This window comes from Sabethes cyaneus, chromosome 3 (assembly GCF_943734655.1).
Source record: "Sabethes cyaneus chromosome 3, idSabCyanKW18_F2, whole genome shotgun sequence".
Classification (NCBI taxonomy): Eukaryota; Metazoa; Arthropoda; class Insecta; order Diptera; family Culicidae; genus Sabethes; species Sabethes cyaneus.
In genome coordinates this window covers 175,651,879-175,668,446 of record NC_071355.1, presented here as the reverse complement: position 1 = coordinate 175,668,446, position 16,568 = coordinate 175,651,879, and the positions used below count along the sequence as shown (strand labels likewise).

General features: G+C 38.8%; 2 protein-coding genes across 3 annotated transcripts; one reads left to right on the top strand and one right to left on the bottom strand.

Annotated features, from left to right (window-relative positions):
• The first annotated feature begins 3,712 nt into the window (after nt 1–3,712).
• Nucleotides 3,713–6,081, top strand: LOC128743024 (tRNA (adenine(58)-N(1))-methyltransferase non-catalytic subunit TRM6). Its single transcript, XM_053839531.1, has 2 exons — nt 3,713–3,913; nt 4,710–6,081. The coding sequence occupies exon 2, from the start codon at nt 4,717–4,719 to the stop codon at nt 6,025–6,027; it is 1,311 nt and encodes a 436-aa protein (XP_053695506.1). The 5' UTR covers nt 3,713–3,913; nt 4,710–4,716; the 3' UTR covers nt 6,028–6,081.
• A 1,434-nt stretch (nt 6,082–7,515) lies between these two features.
• LOC128741729 (diphosphoinositol polyphosphate phosphohydrolase 1) lies at nt 7,516–15,961 on the bottom strand. 2 transcript variants are annotated; one of them, XM_053837719.1, is made up of 5 exons: nt 15,522–15,961; nt 14,489–14,514; nt 14,196–14,422; nt 9,526–9,681; nt 7,516–9,456 (listed from the first exon to the last, which is right to left on the bottom strand). In XM_053837719.1, exons 3-5 carry the CDS (start codon nt 14,292–14,294, stop codon nt 9,094–9,096), a joined length of 618 nt encoding a protein of 205 aa, XP_053693694.1. In that variant the 5' UTR covers nt 14,295–14,422; nt 14,489–14,514; nt 15,522–15,961; the 3' UTR covers nt 7,516–9,093. The 2 variants fall into 2 exon arrangements, with proteins under 2 accessions (XP_053693694.1, XP_053693693.1); XM_053837718.1 differs by having other exon boundaries at nt 14,196–14,514.
• Nucleotides 15,962–16,568: the final 607 nt, after the last annotated feature.

Below are 16,568 nucleotides of genomic sequence, written 5' to 3'. Positions count from 1 at the left end.
CATTTTCGGCAGAATAAATAAATAAACATTTTTGTATTGTCAATTGCAAGGAAAATTGTACCATCCAAAGTGCGATATCGCTCATAAAAGTGCTATTTTACATTAAATCGCTTTGGTATCTTCGGCGCACTTATTGCTTGGAAGATATTGTGCTTTGCAAGAAATCTTTTCATTCTCGGAAAGTTCTTAGCAAGCTGTCAAAATAATTCTGTATTGAGCGAAGCTGACGAATTTTCGTTAATTGAATATCGATATTTTTCACATATCGATACGTATACTCAGCTGAAAGCATAATCAGGAAAATTGCTCGCATCACGTGACGATCTGCATTTTACATTTGTTTTATAACACTCCGTATAACGTGTTAACATTTACAAAGCTGTTATATGCATGCCGAAATTAACTATTTCGAAAAAAACTATATCGAGATTTCGTCCACGAATATCGATACCAGTTATATCGATACATTATCGCCCAATACTGACCTCGCCAAATATTGAAGGATGTGCTTTTGTCCAGAGCTGCCATACAAATAGATTAATTTCTATTGTTTAGATATTTGCAACCCCATTCCGTACTTCTTAAATTTTGTTACTATTTACACATATTTTTATACTTATGATATTCAATGAATTTATATAATACATATTTTTGAATGTAAAAGGCTAAAAGACGTTTTTTAACGTTGCTAAACCATCAGAAACAATTGCGCATATAAACCAAAATATATTTGGCCACCTTGCCTTGTTCTCGTTGCGGTGATTGACGATGCGGGTTACCGCCGTAACAGGTTGAAAATTGATGTAAATAACCGCAATAACGAAAAATGATTTGATGCAGAGATGCCAGGTGATTTTTTGAAAAGTCTTCACGAATCAAAAAAAAATTGTCTTCATTTGTTTTCTTTCGGCTTTCCGCCCATGTCTTCACATGTCTTCAAGTGAAGACATTTCACTTTTTTGTACCAAAAATGTCTTCAAAATGAAGACATGTCTTTACTTCTGGCATCTCTGGTCAATGAGGTTTAAAAAGGTGTGGCAGATGAAGACATTTGCTGGTATTAGTAGCGAAAAATCAGAAAACGACGTCAAACTAAAAAAACAAACCGCGTCGGACAATGGGGTTTGTTTTTGTAGTTTTACGTCACGCTTCATCGTGATTGGTCGATTTACGATTCCACCCACACCATGATGAAATTTCTTCATTGCACTAACACCACTTAACCAACATTGCCACACCTGTATATATTACATTGAACCGGGCCGACTAAACGTGACACTGACAGTGAAATTTTAGGATAAACAACAAACTAGCATTGGGCGATACTGCGAAAAGCATCGATATTCGAATATCGATACAATTTTTGTAAAGGTATCGATCCCGTTGGAATATCGGGCGGCAAGTATCGATACCAGTGGTATCGATATCGGTATCGATACACTAACAGGGTGCAACGAAAACCACACTTTTGTTTATTATCAAGCTTAATTTTTTAGAAAATTATATGCGTGTGCTTTTACTACTGTTGATTCTCTTTCGTTCTCATACGAAATCTCGTTAGGAACGAAATAATAGCTGAGTCGGACTGGTCAGGCCTGCGGTTTTAAACTCTTTTGACCGGAAACTGCAACGAATTGCTCAGGATTGCTACAAAATTTATTAGAAAATCTAGTGGAATGATGGAAATGAAAAATAAATTTTAAAAATCGGACAAAAAGTACAAATCCGTTTTTTTAAGTTGGTAAACCGACTTTTTGCCAGATTGATCGGTCACCGGCTTTGCAAGTGAAAAACCGGCCGGACCGACCAGAAATCGACCACTCAGCCAAGCGCTAGCAAATGCTTTTATATTTTGCATACGGTTTATGCTCCTTGATCGAAATGACTTACGAAGGGAAAAGTAGACCTGACTTAGCTAGAATACGTCGTTGAATCTGCTTACTCGTATGATTGACGGCGGTTGCCAGAGATCCCTAATTTATGAATTCATCAACCCCTTCCAGTTCATCTCCGTCCAAAGTTATTTCATGCACTCAGGGTTTCTTCACTTAACAACACAGTTGCGGCTTCATTGACGGTCTAGCGTATCCAACCACATCCATCTTCGAGTGCCAAGACAGCTACCTCCATTGAGGAAAGCAGAGCTTCACTCAGCAACTTGTGAGTTGTCTAATTGCATTTGAAATTAATTTTAAAATCGGAGCTGGAATTGCACTTGAGATTTTACTTAAAATTGAACCTGAAATTAAACGTGATATTGAACTTGAAATGGGAACTGAAATCTTACTTAGAATTGAGCATGGCATTATGCTTAAAATTGAACTTCAAATTGATATTGATGAACAAATAATATTGGACTTCAGTTTGAATCAATTTCAACTTGAATCTTTACTTTAAATTGAGCTGGAAGTAAGACTTTAAATTTAACTTAAAATTAAACTTGAAGTGGAACTTGAATTTGGACTTCAAATTACACTTAAAATTGGACGCTAAGTTAAACTCAAGTTTGGACCAATTCAGACTAGAATATATAAATTGGACTTGAAATTACACATGAAATAGGACTTATAATGAGACATGAAATTGAACTTGAAATAGGACATAATAAAGAACTTAAAATTTTACTAGTAACTAATAGTGAATTGGATGTAAAATTTGACTAGAAATTATACTTACAACTTTGCCAGAAATTGGAGTTAAATCGGACTTATACTTGAACTTGAAATAGGATTTGAAATTGAATTTGATTTTTTTACATCACCCAAGAAATCCGACTTTAAATTAGATTTCAAATTGAAATTGAAGTTTTACTTAAAATTTGATTTAAGACTGGAACTGGGAATGCATCTATTTTTACAGAGTTTATTTTTCGAAAAAAAAATTAGCTGCCGCATTAATTAGGTACACCTCTTATTTTAATTTCTACGAGTTCGAGGTGGTCGGATAACATCTGCAGCAGAGAAATACGCAGAGGTATTCTTGCCGGAAGTCGTGCTTACTACGGATTCTACAAGACCCTAAAATCTGGCAAGCTTCATCCCTGTACCAAATGTACCATGTACAAAGCGCAAATAAGACCGATAGTCTACGGGCACGAAACGTGGACAATGCTCGACGGAGACTGATCACTTTTAGACGTCGTGTGCTTAGGATCATCTTTGGTGGTGTATGTGAGTACGGTCTATGGAGGAAAAACATGAACCACTCTGGCGCAGCTTTTCGGCCAACCCAGCATTCAGAAAGTTGCTGAGGCTGGAAGAGTACAATGGCCGGGACATGTTGTGAGAATGCCAGAAAACAATCCCGTAAAAATGATGTTTGCCTTGAATTCGGTTGGTACCAGGCGCAGAGGTACGCAGCGTGCTTGACGGTTAGACCATATGGAGCAAGTCCTGGAAAGTGTGGGACATTCGAGAAATTGGAGGCGGACAGCCATGGATCGAGTTTGTTGGCGGAACATTGTTATGCAGGTGAAATCCTAATGGACATCGCATTAGGATAAGTAAAGTATTTTAGTTTCTCTAGCATTTACTATAAAGGTATCGATACAAATATCGTCGTTTTAGCATCGATACTGGCCGGTATCGGGACGCTCAGTATCGATCCAAAATATCGATGTATCGGCTCAAAAGTATCGATTTTTTCGATACAGATACAGTATCGCCCAATGCTACAACAAACGTTCTGTTCTGCTGGCTCCTGGCTGCTCGTTCCTCGTTTTGCTGCTTTTGCTGCTTACCATCAGCCAGCCTGAGTTGAGATTGAGATTCCAAGTCCAACTAGCCACCTCTCCAACTAACTTGGCGTTTGGTTTTTCACGTGGATGTCGGATCGGTCGGTTGTTTTCGTTAACACGCTTTTAAAGTTATACGGCTCTATCCGTTCCAAAGCTAACAAGGTTATCACATTATCGGTAAGTGGAATAGCATCTTTTAACAAGCTCAAAGAAGTGCAGAAGTAGTAATACGAAATGTTCAACTGGTTGCGTGTACCTACATTATCAATAATGTTTGATTGTGACCACATTTAAAAAACATGGACCCTTTGCCTATTGTGGACCATCGAATGCAATCTCACATTCACTAGCTTGTGTTACTTATTTTTACGACCTAAAACAAATAATTTATTGAACAAACCATGCATTTTTGATCTTAAAATATGCTTTGGCGCTAACAAAGCTTTAATTGCGGATCGCGAACAATAGCGGACTTACCCTATGTAAATACAGAATAATTCCAATGATGATCCTATTTATAATAAGCCCTGCCTTTCAGTTGACCTCGAGTTATACGATACTGGTGCTGCAACGTGCTAAAGTTATTAGGATCGTAGCTCTAGCCCCGCCATTGTCGGGTACAAAATAACAGCTAGCTTCGAAGTCTGTCGAAGAAAAAATCAGCATGTCAAATTCTGTTGAAATGTAGGGCTAAGACTTTGTAACAAGACTTGTAACTCTGTACGTAGACTTACAAGCTTACAATCTGAATGGCAAGGGCCCAAAAAAGGATAAGAGACAAGATTATTATTGATAATGTAAATTCATTTATTGGTTAGTACGTAAAGAAAAAAAAAACGAAAATGTGTATTATTTTTTAAACTTCAACTATATCCACCTATATCTCTACTTGTTCCTATTCTAATTCTAATTATAGTTAAAATATATGTTTGATGGATTTCTTAGTTTTACAAAATATTGTTTTCACTTTTAGGAAGACGATGGCAGCAGACACGATTAATGTTGGTGATTATTTGGTGATAAAACGTCAAAAGTATACAAAACTTCAGAAGTTTTCAAATTTGGAAACTATTGTGCATCTAGGGAAAGATCAGATCGAACTTCGCGGTGCCGAGAACCATCTTTACCATTCAACGTTTCAGCTGATCCCGAAGGAGGGGCGAAATAAACGCTACTATACGTTGGAGCCGGTTGCAACGGCTTCAGAGATACGAAACTTGAAACAGTTACTCATAAAGGAAAGTGGGACGGATAATCGAAATATTGTGGATGATCGTAGTACGCAGAATTTGACAACGGAGGAGATCTTGAAGCTGAGAGAGGAATGTGAATCGTCTTCGGAAGTCATCGGAAAATTGGTGGAAAATTCGAAAAGTTTTGCAGCAAAGACGGAATACTCGCAAGAGAAATATTTGAAACGAAAAGAGAAAAAATACTTCGAGTATGTTCAAATCAAACGCCCCACTATTAGGTTGATATCGGATATTTACTGGCGTTTAGATGCAGATAAAATACTAGGTGTTAGATTTGACACATTGTCGCAGATCATTTCGTACAGCGGAGTTTGCGGAGTAGGAAACTTTTTGTTGTACGAGTCTGGCACCAACGGTTTGTTACCCGCGGCATTTTTAAATTCGATTGGAGCGAACACTGAAGCGAAGCTCGTTCATTTGCATCCGGGAAATGTAGCTCAAAAGCAAGCAGTATTGGCAATGGGATTTCCTCTGGAGCAGTTAAATCGATGCATTTCGGCTAATATTTACTCTATTCTTAGACACTATTACCAGGAAGAAAATAAGGATGGCGTGCAATTAGTTTCCACGGAGGAGTCGGAAATGCAGTCAGTAGAAAATGGTAGTAAAGATAATTCATTGGCTGAGCTGGGCGAAAAGCGAAAAAAAGATTCCGTTGAAAAAGTTGGACCAGAAGCAAAACAATTGAAATTAGCTGAAGTCACGAAACAGCAGTGGGAATTAGATAACGCTGCAGGTTGTGAGTTGATGAAAGAAAAATTTGACGCATTGGTTATTATTGCCAAGGAACATCCATACAATATTATCAAATCACTCTTGCCGTTCGTAAAACCCAGTCGGCCACTGGTAGTGTTTTGTTCGTTGAAGGAAATTCTTCTCGAATGTTATACGGAATTGAAGACTAGTGGTAACGCAACCTACCTAAGAATTACGTCAAACTGGATGAGACCTTATCAAATTTTACCTAATCGTACTCATCCTGATGTTACGATGTCTGCCAACAGTGGATACCTACTTACTGGATACACTATTCGGTAGTTTATAGATAGGACATTTTCACCTGATAGGTGAACTAAATAATTAAATTAATAAAAAGGCATTTTTATTGTAATGAATACTTGTTTTTTTTTCACTATAAAGATCACATTTAGCTCCAATTCGGGGTAGGTACACCATGGAAATGCTCTATTGTCATGTCAAATATCAGTTGAGACGATTCCTGCTTGCTTGGACATCCGACAACTGAACAATCTGCAATCTGCCGAGAATTGCGCGCCATACGGGATGAGGCATTACCTTCATCTGAAGAGTTAGGCACTAAAACTCTCGAAGACGCTTAAAAATTATCCAAATGAAAACAGATATCGTGATAGAACAACACTATTACGAACTAGTGATGCGTACGTTCCATAAGAAGTTTGCTCAATCACGCTATTCTGAATACCGATCGGACCGGTTCCGATGACAACAAAGACAGCTTTCAGACTAAGGAAGCACATATGTGAGAAGTTTTCTAGTTCTAGAAAATGTTTCCTAGATCCGGAACAGAGCACTGTTTATTTATTGTAGTCGAAACGTTTCATCTCTCCAAACGTTTCAATTACTCGCAAAATACTGGAGCTTTCGAAGAAAGATCTAAGCATTTATACTGGTCTTATAACAGGACATTGTCCGAGCCGCTATCATCTGAAGCTAATGGGAAAACTTCATGATGATATATGTCGCTTCTGGGGCATAGAAAAAGAAGACTCGGAACACCTGTTATGCCGATGTCCGGCAATTCTCAATAAAAGATTAAGGTTCTTCGAAAGAGGGCTGTTAGAACCCTCTGATATTTGGAGAACAACTCCCAGCGCAGTAGTGCACTTCATCCGAAGTGCATCACCGGGCTGGACAAATGCTATTAGTCAAACAATGACAATCACTTCTGCTAGTGGTGCGTCATCTTGACAACATAGCTATAATAAAACGGGGAATATATCACAATAGATCAAACAAATGGTCGCAGTGATAAAAATACCCAACACGGAAAAAAAAAAATTTATTGTAATTTATCGAATTTGAAATTTCCCGCGGAGCTATGGGACTTATAGAGGTTTAATCTGCGAGGCGAGTGACGTGATGATCTATAAATTTCATTGTACCGTCATTCGCATTTACTTCGATGTTATGTGATCCGAGTCACATGCCGTAAAAGGTTTGTCAAAAAATAATCGCGTCATTCGATTCGACACTCGACTAATACCTGAACAAAACGCGAATTAAAATTTGTGGTGATCACGCGCCTCGCAGTATAGACCCCATTATTTTATTAATCAGCTCCGTTCTACATTTGAACAAATTTACGAGGGTTCCGGGTTCTGGTTAAACATACGTTTAAAACATTGTACCCCTAATGGAGTTCAGGTTTCTCAGGGTTAAAGCTTGGTTCGGATTTGCCCGGACTACCCGGCCGTTGTGGTTAAGAAAATTTCGGATTAACTGATAACACATTGGATTTTTCTTAATAAATTCAAATACATTTGATGCATTTCTTGTTTAAAGATTTTCCTTTTGCTCTCTAGTTTCCTCCTGACAATAATTACATTTATCGCTGTCATATAAATTATCATAATGTATTATTCGTGTAAGTATTCAAAGTATAATTTAGAAATTCTAATGTTCATCACTTTCCGTTATTTCCCGCACAACTCATGTGTTTTGTCCAACCACATTTCGACCACTATTTACGTTGTAATTGGTAGCATCAATTTTCGACTGCGATTTTGTGTTTGAATGATATCTTCTTGCCTCTTTGTGTGCTATGTATTTCGATCATTGTTCGCATGGAAGCTATAAACAGTTATTCCAGGCTCAATCTCGTGGTGAGTAAAACTAACGCATGAAGCGAATATGTAGTTAGATTTCGATTTCCCACAACATAAATATATCTGTTCCATAAAGATGGGATATTTCTGCAAAATGAGGGAATGAAATCGTATCGTATCGCGGACAGATACTGTTTAATCAAAATCCAGCAAAACTTGAGTTTTGATTGTAAAATATGTAGATATACAAGGTAGGCTGGCGGTGAGTGAGTTCGTTCGGGTTTCAAGCTGCTTAATTGGTTTGATTTTTGACAGTATTAGGCTAATTTTACACATAATTGATTAGGAAGCGTTAAACTTTATTCTTGTTTCCGCATTAGTTTAAGGTTGTGTCGTATTATTATTCTCCCTAGGTTATCTGTATTATGACTTCATCGTGGGTTGCTGAATACATACAAGGGTACTTTTCAAGATGTACCATTATAGTGTTATTGTTTGCGTTTATGACATTTCTCCAAAAAGTAATTTGTTAGATTTTCAACGTAAATAGTCAGTTAAAGTATGCGTACCTAGGCTTAAATTATTAGGGCATTTTATGCAATGATTTTTTTAAACAAATTTTAAACAAATTATTCAAAATGATTTTAAATCAATCAGTATTTAGTTGTTCAAATAATTTACTGTTTTTCGACGAAATGTCATGCGTACCTATGATTATTGGTTTGCATTGATTAAATCAATGACTTATCTTGTGGCTGAGTACGGATTGTAAGACTGGGATTTGAAAATATCGTTTCGCCTGAAAATGGATTTGCTTCCAGATTTTATGTTTTCCTGATCTTTAGACAAAAAAGCTGTATATATAATTACAAGACTTGGATTCTCGAATGAAGTTGACATTTTTTGTGGATCGCAGATTTCTATTGAAACAGTGAACAACTTTCGACTTGCATTTATTTAGCTGGAAATTTTATAGCAAGCAGTTTGCTGGTACGAAGATTTCTCGAGGAATTGCCTTTTTAGGTTTGTTAGAAGTCAAACAATTTTTTTTCGATAAAGGGGGTTGAATGGGGCAAGGTTGAATTCATTGAAAGATTTGAGTTCAAGGCTGTAATTTGGACTACGACCACAGTTTCAACGCAAGACAATGCACATAACTACGGCAATCTCAAATGGTTAATGATGACGTAGGACGTGTGGTCCAGATTGATAAGAGGGCGGAAGTGAAGGCAACATTTAGCGGAAATTTTTCCCGTGTCGTGAATCGCTGTGCCAGCATCAAAAGCGAGCCAATGACCTAAGCGCTTTCTTCCGCTGGTACTTCTTGTTGGTCTTGGTCTGTGCCATCTGTCTCTTCCGTTCTGTTTGCTGTTCTGGCGGTCGATGATGTTGGTTGTACAGACTCTCCTTCTAGCTCGTCGTCCGCCGCATTACTTACCACGTGTATGCAGTTCTCGGTCGATGATGCGTTATTTTTCGAGAAGCGCATTTGCTGCAAATAGTGACGCTGGGTCGGCTTGTGACGAGCCAACTGCGTGAGAGCTTCCTCAATCGTGAACCATTGACGCTTGCGACCGATGGTTTTCGAGTCCTCCCATTCCTCTAGCTCTTGAGTAACTACCATGACAAAGACTTCGGTTCGGTGCTTGTGCTCTGTATTCTGTGATTAACCGATTTTAAATTTTTTTATTTAAAAAAAGTATATTTTCTTTATTCGCTCTGTACTCACTTCGAAAATTCCCAGACATCTGCCCAGCTCTCCAAGTACTCCTGCTTCCTCGAGAACCTCACGGGTTGCTGTCAATGAGGATTCCTCCTCTGGTTCAACTCCTCCACCTGGCACTATCCATAACTCAGGACGGCGAGACGATGTTACTAGTAAAACCTGGAATGTAAACAGTATGTTGTATATTGAGTAGGTACCTTGGGTTTCTAAGATCCGAAATGATTCTTGATTCGAGAAGGAATTAACAGGATGCGTGTCAGCCCCAGTCATAATAAAAAAGGTTCAGCCAATTATTCTAACATCTTTATTTATACTGTTGCTTATTATTATTCGAAAAGATCGTCTCACTCCAAGCGCTACTATAAAGTGGTTAAACATCCACGTTTAAGCGTCCAACAGGAACAACGCTTCGAAATTATGAGTGCGTTATGAGTTAAAAGTGACCAAATCCAGAGTCATCATCGTAACAAAAGTGCTTCGGGAATATTTGTCGACAACCAGAAAGTCTCGAGCAGGCGAAAATCGAATGCGGGAAGCCTTAGTAATGACAAAAAGAATGATCCCAACCTCTGCGCTGCCTCCACGATTGGCAAACAAGCTGGTAATGTAGTCTTCAATCGTGAACCGAGCTGAGAAACGAACCGGACTGCCGACTTATAAGAAGGTAGTAACTCCAAATCGTGACGATAAACAAAACAGGATGATCAGACTTCAAAACGTTTCCTGGACAGGAGAAGAAGAAAGGTGGCAAATATTTTCAAAGATATGAAAAAGTTGAAGTTTGTTAAGAAATATCTGGTTTGGCAAGCTATTTGCATTTGAAGCATGGCAATCATTATTAAATTCATTAGATTATCAAATCAGTTTCAGATTGCGTCGTTGAAACGGCACCGCGATATAACTACGCATAAGGAAAACCTACAGAATTGGTGTCTATTAACATTGACAATATCAAATACATAGGCAATTTAAAGGGTATCATATTGGTTGGTAAAGCTTTAACCACAGCTTCAACTGTGTACCACAATGATCCGTTGTATTCATTCGCTTAAATAACAACTATCCTCCTCCTATGATAGTAGCCGAGTACGAGCAACCTTAGTGGACATCGGGTAACTATAACCCCGGTGGAAACCAAGGTCGAACCAAGGTTGATTGTTGGCATGATGAATAACGTCGCCAGCTTTGAGCGTATGTTCCCATATCAAAACTGGGTGATTCTACTAATGTGGAACATCGTTTTCTCAATGTAGAGATCATTTGCACTTCATGTTATGAGCAGTTCACGACAGCGGCTGGTAGTTGGACGTGTGTTGAACATTGTAGCAAAGATCACAGTTCCATCACGAGACTTGCTGTGGCTCTAGTAAAGCAACCCGCCTGGATAAGAATACGAACCACTAAAAAACTGAAATTTCAGTATTGTGATAATGCAGGAAATCGGTCGCAATGGTAAGGTGTGGAAGATTGTTATGGCAAGGCCTTATATCCCCAAACCGGTGGAACCTTAAATAAACAAGCCTTGTAATGCTGGGAAAATGCAAGATCACTTCATGTACTGGAAAGCGACTAACGAGAGGATGTGTCGGATGAGGATAATAAGCCGTTTCTTCAATTATAGCATCATCAACGTGAACTTGCTCGATGATAACAGTTGTTCGTCTCCGGACATCAAGATCGAGATATGAGCGCCCACGCCCATAAGGAGACGATGTATGGATTGGTAACAGGGTTCTATAGCATTTCTTACTTCTAGCAGCATAGAACCGGGGTGGCTCTTGCTATATCAAATATTTCTCTCCACTGTACTCGGTCCTGGCCTCCTAGGCCTCCCAGTTGGCTTTGTGGTATGATGCTGGCCTAATAAGCCAGTCGTCGTATGTTCGAATCTCGACTAGGAGAGGCTGTTAGAGTCAATAGGATCGTAGCAACTGGCCCTGCAATTGTCCAGTACTCTAACAACTGGCTGCGAAGTCTGTCGTATAAAAACAGAAGGTCAAGTTTCGATAACGGAATGTAGCACCTAGACTTTGCTTTGCTTTGCTTTGTACTCGGTCCTGGGATACTCGTCGTCAATCCGTTGAGCGTCTCGACATACGTAAGTCAGCTTCAACCTGGTCGAGCCATTTAGCCCGTTGGCCTCTTTATTCCTGGTGCTGATCGGGCCCGTCCCGACTTTTACCAGGTCCACGATGGGAATCTCTGCAGGTATTGCCTACAGCTGGGCTCTATAGATAGCACATCAATACGACCTATAATGGCAAGCGGTGCAACAGTTTTACAGATTCCCGGTAATCTCGGTCCCGCCTGGTAATCAGAAGCACCCTCGCAAAAATATCCACATCGTCCACATCCACGGAATAAAATCGTCTTCCTTGGTTAAATACTCGGCAGTTAGCCAACCCACTAACTGAGAAAGGTGCAAACACGAAGAAATGTTCGGCCATCAGAGGGATTACAATTGCGGCGCTAGGTGAGGATACACCCTTATAACACACCAGGATTCTCACTTTCAGATTACTATTTCATAATAAAGGCAATTCTTTTACCGGGTTATGGGTATCCTGGGGAATTTTGAATTCTCATACAGGAATCCTGGTTCTATAAGCAAGGCATTCTGTACGAATCTTCTGCATAATTCCTACACCCTATGTCTTTCAAGGAGCCCTAGCCAGAGACTTTTTTTTGTTCGTCTAGGTGCTTTGATACGGAATGTCAGTAAGCGGCGGACAAAAATTGCTTGGAAAAATTATCTAAGCATTGCCACGAGAGAAAACTTGGGCAAGTAGGTATTGACGAGTGCGGAACGAGCTGACCACGATCACGATGAAGAGGAAAAAGCATCAGAAGAAGGACAGAGATCGTGGAGAACTAGAAAAACAAGCGCAAGTTTTATAGGAAAGAGAAACAATCTCGGAAGAGCTTCACACCAAAAGTTGATATGTGTAGGGACGGCATCATAGCTTCACAGGTGGCATCAGTTTTTCGATTAGCATCTCAATGGCGATGACAGTTGTACGCGGTAAGGAAGTTAATGGCCAAACAGAATGCTGCGTCAAGGCATCCGTTAGCATCAGTTTGACAGTAAGCCCATGGGAAAACTGTTAGAATAACGCTGACGGACGCATTGAAGCAGCATTTGGTTTGGCCCTTTAACCTACGTCTGCCTATAAACGAGAGTCCGGGACGTTATATTCAGAACTATATGGTTCATGGGTGCTTTCCTTATTGGGAATATTCTCCACTGCGACCAGTTATTTGACCTATTGTGGCGGGCCCCTATTTACTATTAGCCACGTCACGGTGTCGTGTACCACTATTAGCACGAGTGATTTACACTTGTTCACTAATGGCATTGTCCCAATAAGGTGTTATATAACGAATAAAGTTTATTGCCTTATTGGGTGAATGTGTCCATACAACTGAGGGATGTATTAAAGCCTCACCAAAGAATTTACTAGTTTTATGATAAAGTGCTTCGCAGTTACAAAGCAGATGTTCTGCAGTTTCGCTATCTAGGTTACAAAAGCGGCAAGAATTATCTTCCAGTTTGCCTAGCTGTTTTAAGTGATAATTACTTGAGTGTAAATCTATGTCAGGCAATGTGAATCGCTTTGATTGGCGAGCGGTTAAATTATTTTTCCATGCCTATGTTTATCATTTATCATTGATTTTTCCCAGTTATTCAATTCCATTCTGAGCGTACGTGTTGAGGCCCCACAGAATGGTCATAGTTTTCATGTTATATGGTAAATTTTTGATTTAATAAGCGTAGCTAGGTTAACAACATTTAACTAGGCTAATATTTTTGCACGCCCCGTTAGTTCCGGGGTACGACGCTGGCCTAACAAGCCAGTCGTCGTATGTTCGAGTCTCGACTGGGCAGCGCTAATTATAGAGTCAATAGGATCTTTGCAAACTAGCGCTGCGCTGCGGCTGCGAAGTCTGTCGATACAGAAGGGTCAAATTCTTAAGGACGTTTATACCCATGGTTTTGCTTTGCAAGGTTAACAAAGCACAGAAGGCGGTTAAAACAAACCACATTGTTCACTACGCAAACTACTTGTTTTTAGATTTGTTTCTAATAGTTCATTCCGAATACTTTTTTTCATATAAGTAATTATTGAAAACAAAGTTATTATTTATTTATGTTTTGCGCATTTAATTGATATCTCTATCAATAAATGAAATAAAATTTAAAAAATTTCACTCGATTAGGTACCTGTAGCTAAAAGCATCTTTACTTTGGGAAACTAAACAAAAAAACATATAACTTAAAGTATTCTGCCGTGCTCGTGCAGCAAGTCCTTTACGAGTCATACGCAAATTTATATTTTAATAATAATTATCCTGCCAATACATTGAAAATATGCTTGTCAAGTAAGGAGGGGGTACAGAGGGGAGGCATTAACGAAAAACTGGTGGTTTAAATTGCTAAATTGCATACGTGTGTGGGATACGTAAAAAATAATCACGCTAATAATTTTCGCGTGGGAGTCTAAATAGGTGGAATCTCCGCAATAACAATATGCCGAATATCATTTCTAGAATTATTCATTAGGTCTAGAATCTTCATTAGGTAGGTATATGTTGGAAAATTTGCAAGTTAAATTGAATGAGTCATCGGGATAATATGAGGACGTTATAGCAATTGCAAAACAGAATAAACTTACTTCAGCTTCCTCTTCAGATCGTACGCAGATGCACGCGGCGCGTCGTCGATAGCCATCCTTATCGTAGATTCTGGTTGAATTCGGTTTTTCTTTTACCATCTTGACGGTGTTCAAAATATAGTGCAATAGGGATGGTACTATTCGTATTTAATCACTCTGCGGTCAACGATTCGAAACACTCTTAGAAATGTACACAAAATCTCACTGGGATTGGTTGGGTTGGTTCTCTAGGTAAGTTAAAACAATGTAAAATGTTGTCGCTGCTCAAAAAACACAAATCTATAAGAAATTACTCGCACTATTACGCTTCCTCTAAAAACTGCAAAAGAGAAAAATTGAATTCAAAAGTAAAGTTAGTAATAAACGAGATAGTTTGATTTCACGACATAAAACAATGCGACGTAATAATATGCTGTAATAGAATAGATAATTAACGGTTTGTAGCCCATAGAATATTTCTTTGATTCGCTGATTTCAGGAAAGTTTAGTGTTAGGTCAGCTTTTTAACTTAAAATTTAGACTTAAAAAATTTTTTGTTTCGCAATTAAAAAACTAAGGATTTTCGGAAGTATGGAATTTAATGGACCTGGCAATCTGAAGGCGGGAAGAATATACTAGCGTTTACGTAGGCAATATATGGTGATGAGTTTGAGCTAATTGAGTGTTGAGTGCACAAGAGGTATGTATTATTTTTTATTTTAGATAGACTTTCGAAAATCCTAGAGCGACATTTGCAGGCTATTATTTTCTGAAGGAATCCAGAACACATTATGTTCTTTTGTGATGATATGTATTTTAAGTATCTATGTCAGTTTTGTGAAGCAACGTCGTTATCGTCTGAAAAGCGTCGAAGCTATTCGTTATGTGAAAGCGTCAGCTGATTTTTGCACCTTGTTTTCTTAGCTCAACGAAATCGTTACTGTAAAAATTATCTTCTTGCTTTTCTTCGTGCTGTTTTATCTTCAAGTTATTCTTAACACACCTCACGTTTGTGATGCAATATACTCTTAATGAATTTTGTTGAAGCTACTTTTGTATCTAATCAACTGTACAGAGGATTCTATTCTCACGTCCATTATATTTCAAATAGTTTTTTAAACACTGGACATAGTTTTCCTGTTTTACGATACATTTCAAATGCTGTATGTATGCTTAATATTCAATGAGAATAATGGCTGCAATTTCTCATTTGATGGAAATTATCAAAATGAAAGATAAACAAAAGCGACATTTTACTTGGTCAGTCTACGATCATCCACTTTTTTGCACCTGTTGACCCGGTATTGGAAAATCGAATTTTAAATATCTATTATAATATTTGCTTACCACCTAGACAAGGATTTCCCTCTATTTAACAGGTAACAGCGCAGCTAGCTACGGGTGACCGCATTCGGCTTGATTTTAGTAATGCAGACTAGTCCCGGCAAAGCATCCATCTTGAAGGTTATCTTTGGCCGAGAATTGCTCGCTTTTGTTCACTGCTAATAAACTACAGGAGGATTCAAACTGGTCGGATACTCTCGAAGGAAGGTTTTTGAATTATAGTACTGCAAAAGTGGCGGCAGTTGCCGTGCTAATCCAGCGACACTAACTTTCACCGGAAAACGCACTTCCGGAAGCTAGACACAATAATCGCGACACCGTGATGGTAGAAGTATTCTACTTCAAGAATCACTTTAAACCAATAGCAAAGCAATTAGATTTATTGTCGGAAAACTGTTTTTGCTTTCTCCAACAAAAGAAACGAGTGCTTTATAATTATTTCGGCAATAATGGAGAAAAGCACACACACAAAACGAACGAGCAGACAACACCGTCCGTATCTCCGTCGTTTATTCGTTTCGTTCTTTCCGTTCGCTGTCAGTTGGACGTCACTTGACACTGACAGCCTGACGCTACTGTACACTGTTAAATATTAACGCGAACTATTGTCGGAATTCCTGTCGGAGCTCCGAAGCTTGCACCCGCTTAGGCGCGTCCGTTAGAAATCGAACATAAATCTGGCAGCGAAAAACTTTTTCTGCCAGGCATTCTGTCGGATTTCTGGCCGCCGTCACCCGTGAAAACTAGCAGAAATGCAACAACCGATTCTGGCAGAAATTTCGCCTAACGGTTTTGTCTGCCAGATTCCTGTTCGATTTCTGTCAGCCATGTCGAACAGAACCGATACCGAAACCGATTCAACCGGTTTGTGTTTTTTGCGTAACTTTTTGGTTAAAAAAAGCTGTCATCATAAACAAATACAATACATACATTTGCACATTTCACACTACTTTATTGTTCATTCTTACGTTCAGCTTATTTTTGTTAGTTTTCGGTGCATTTCAGAAGCTGAAACCAGATGAGCGGGACCTTTGGTCTGAAAACAAAAAG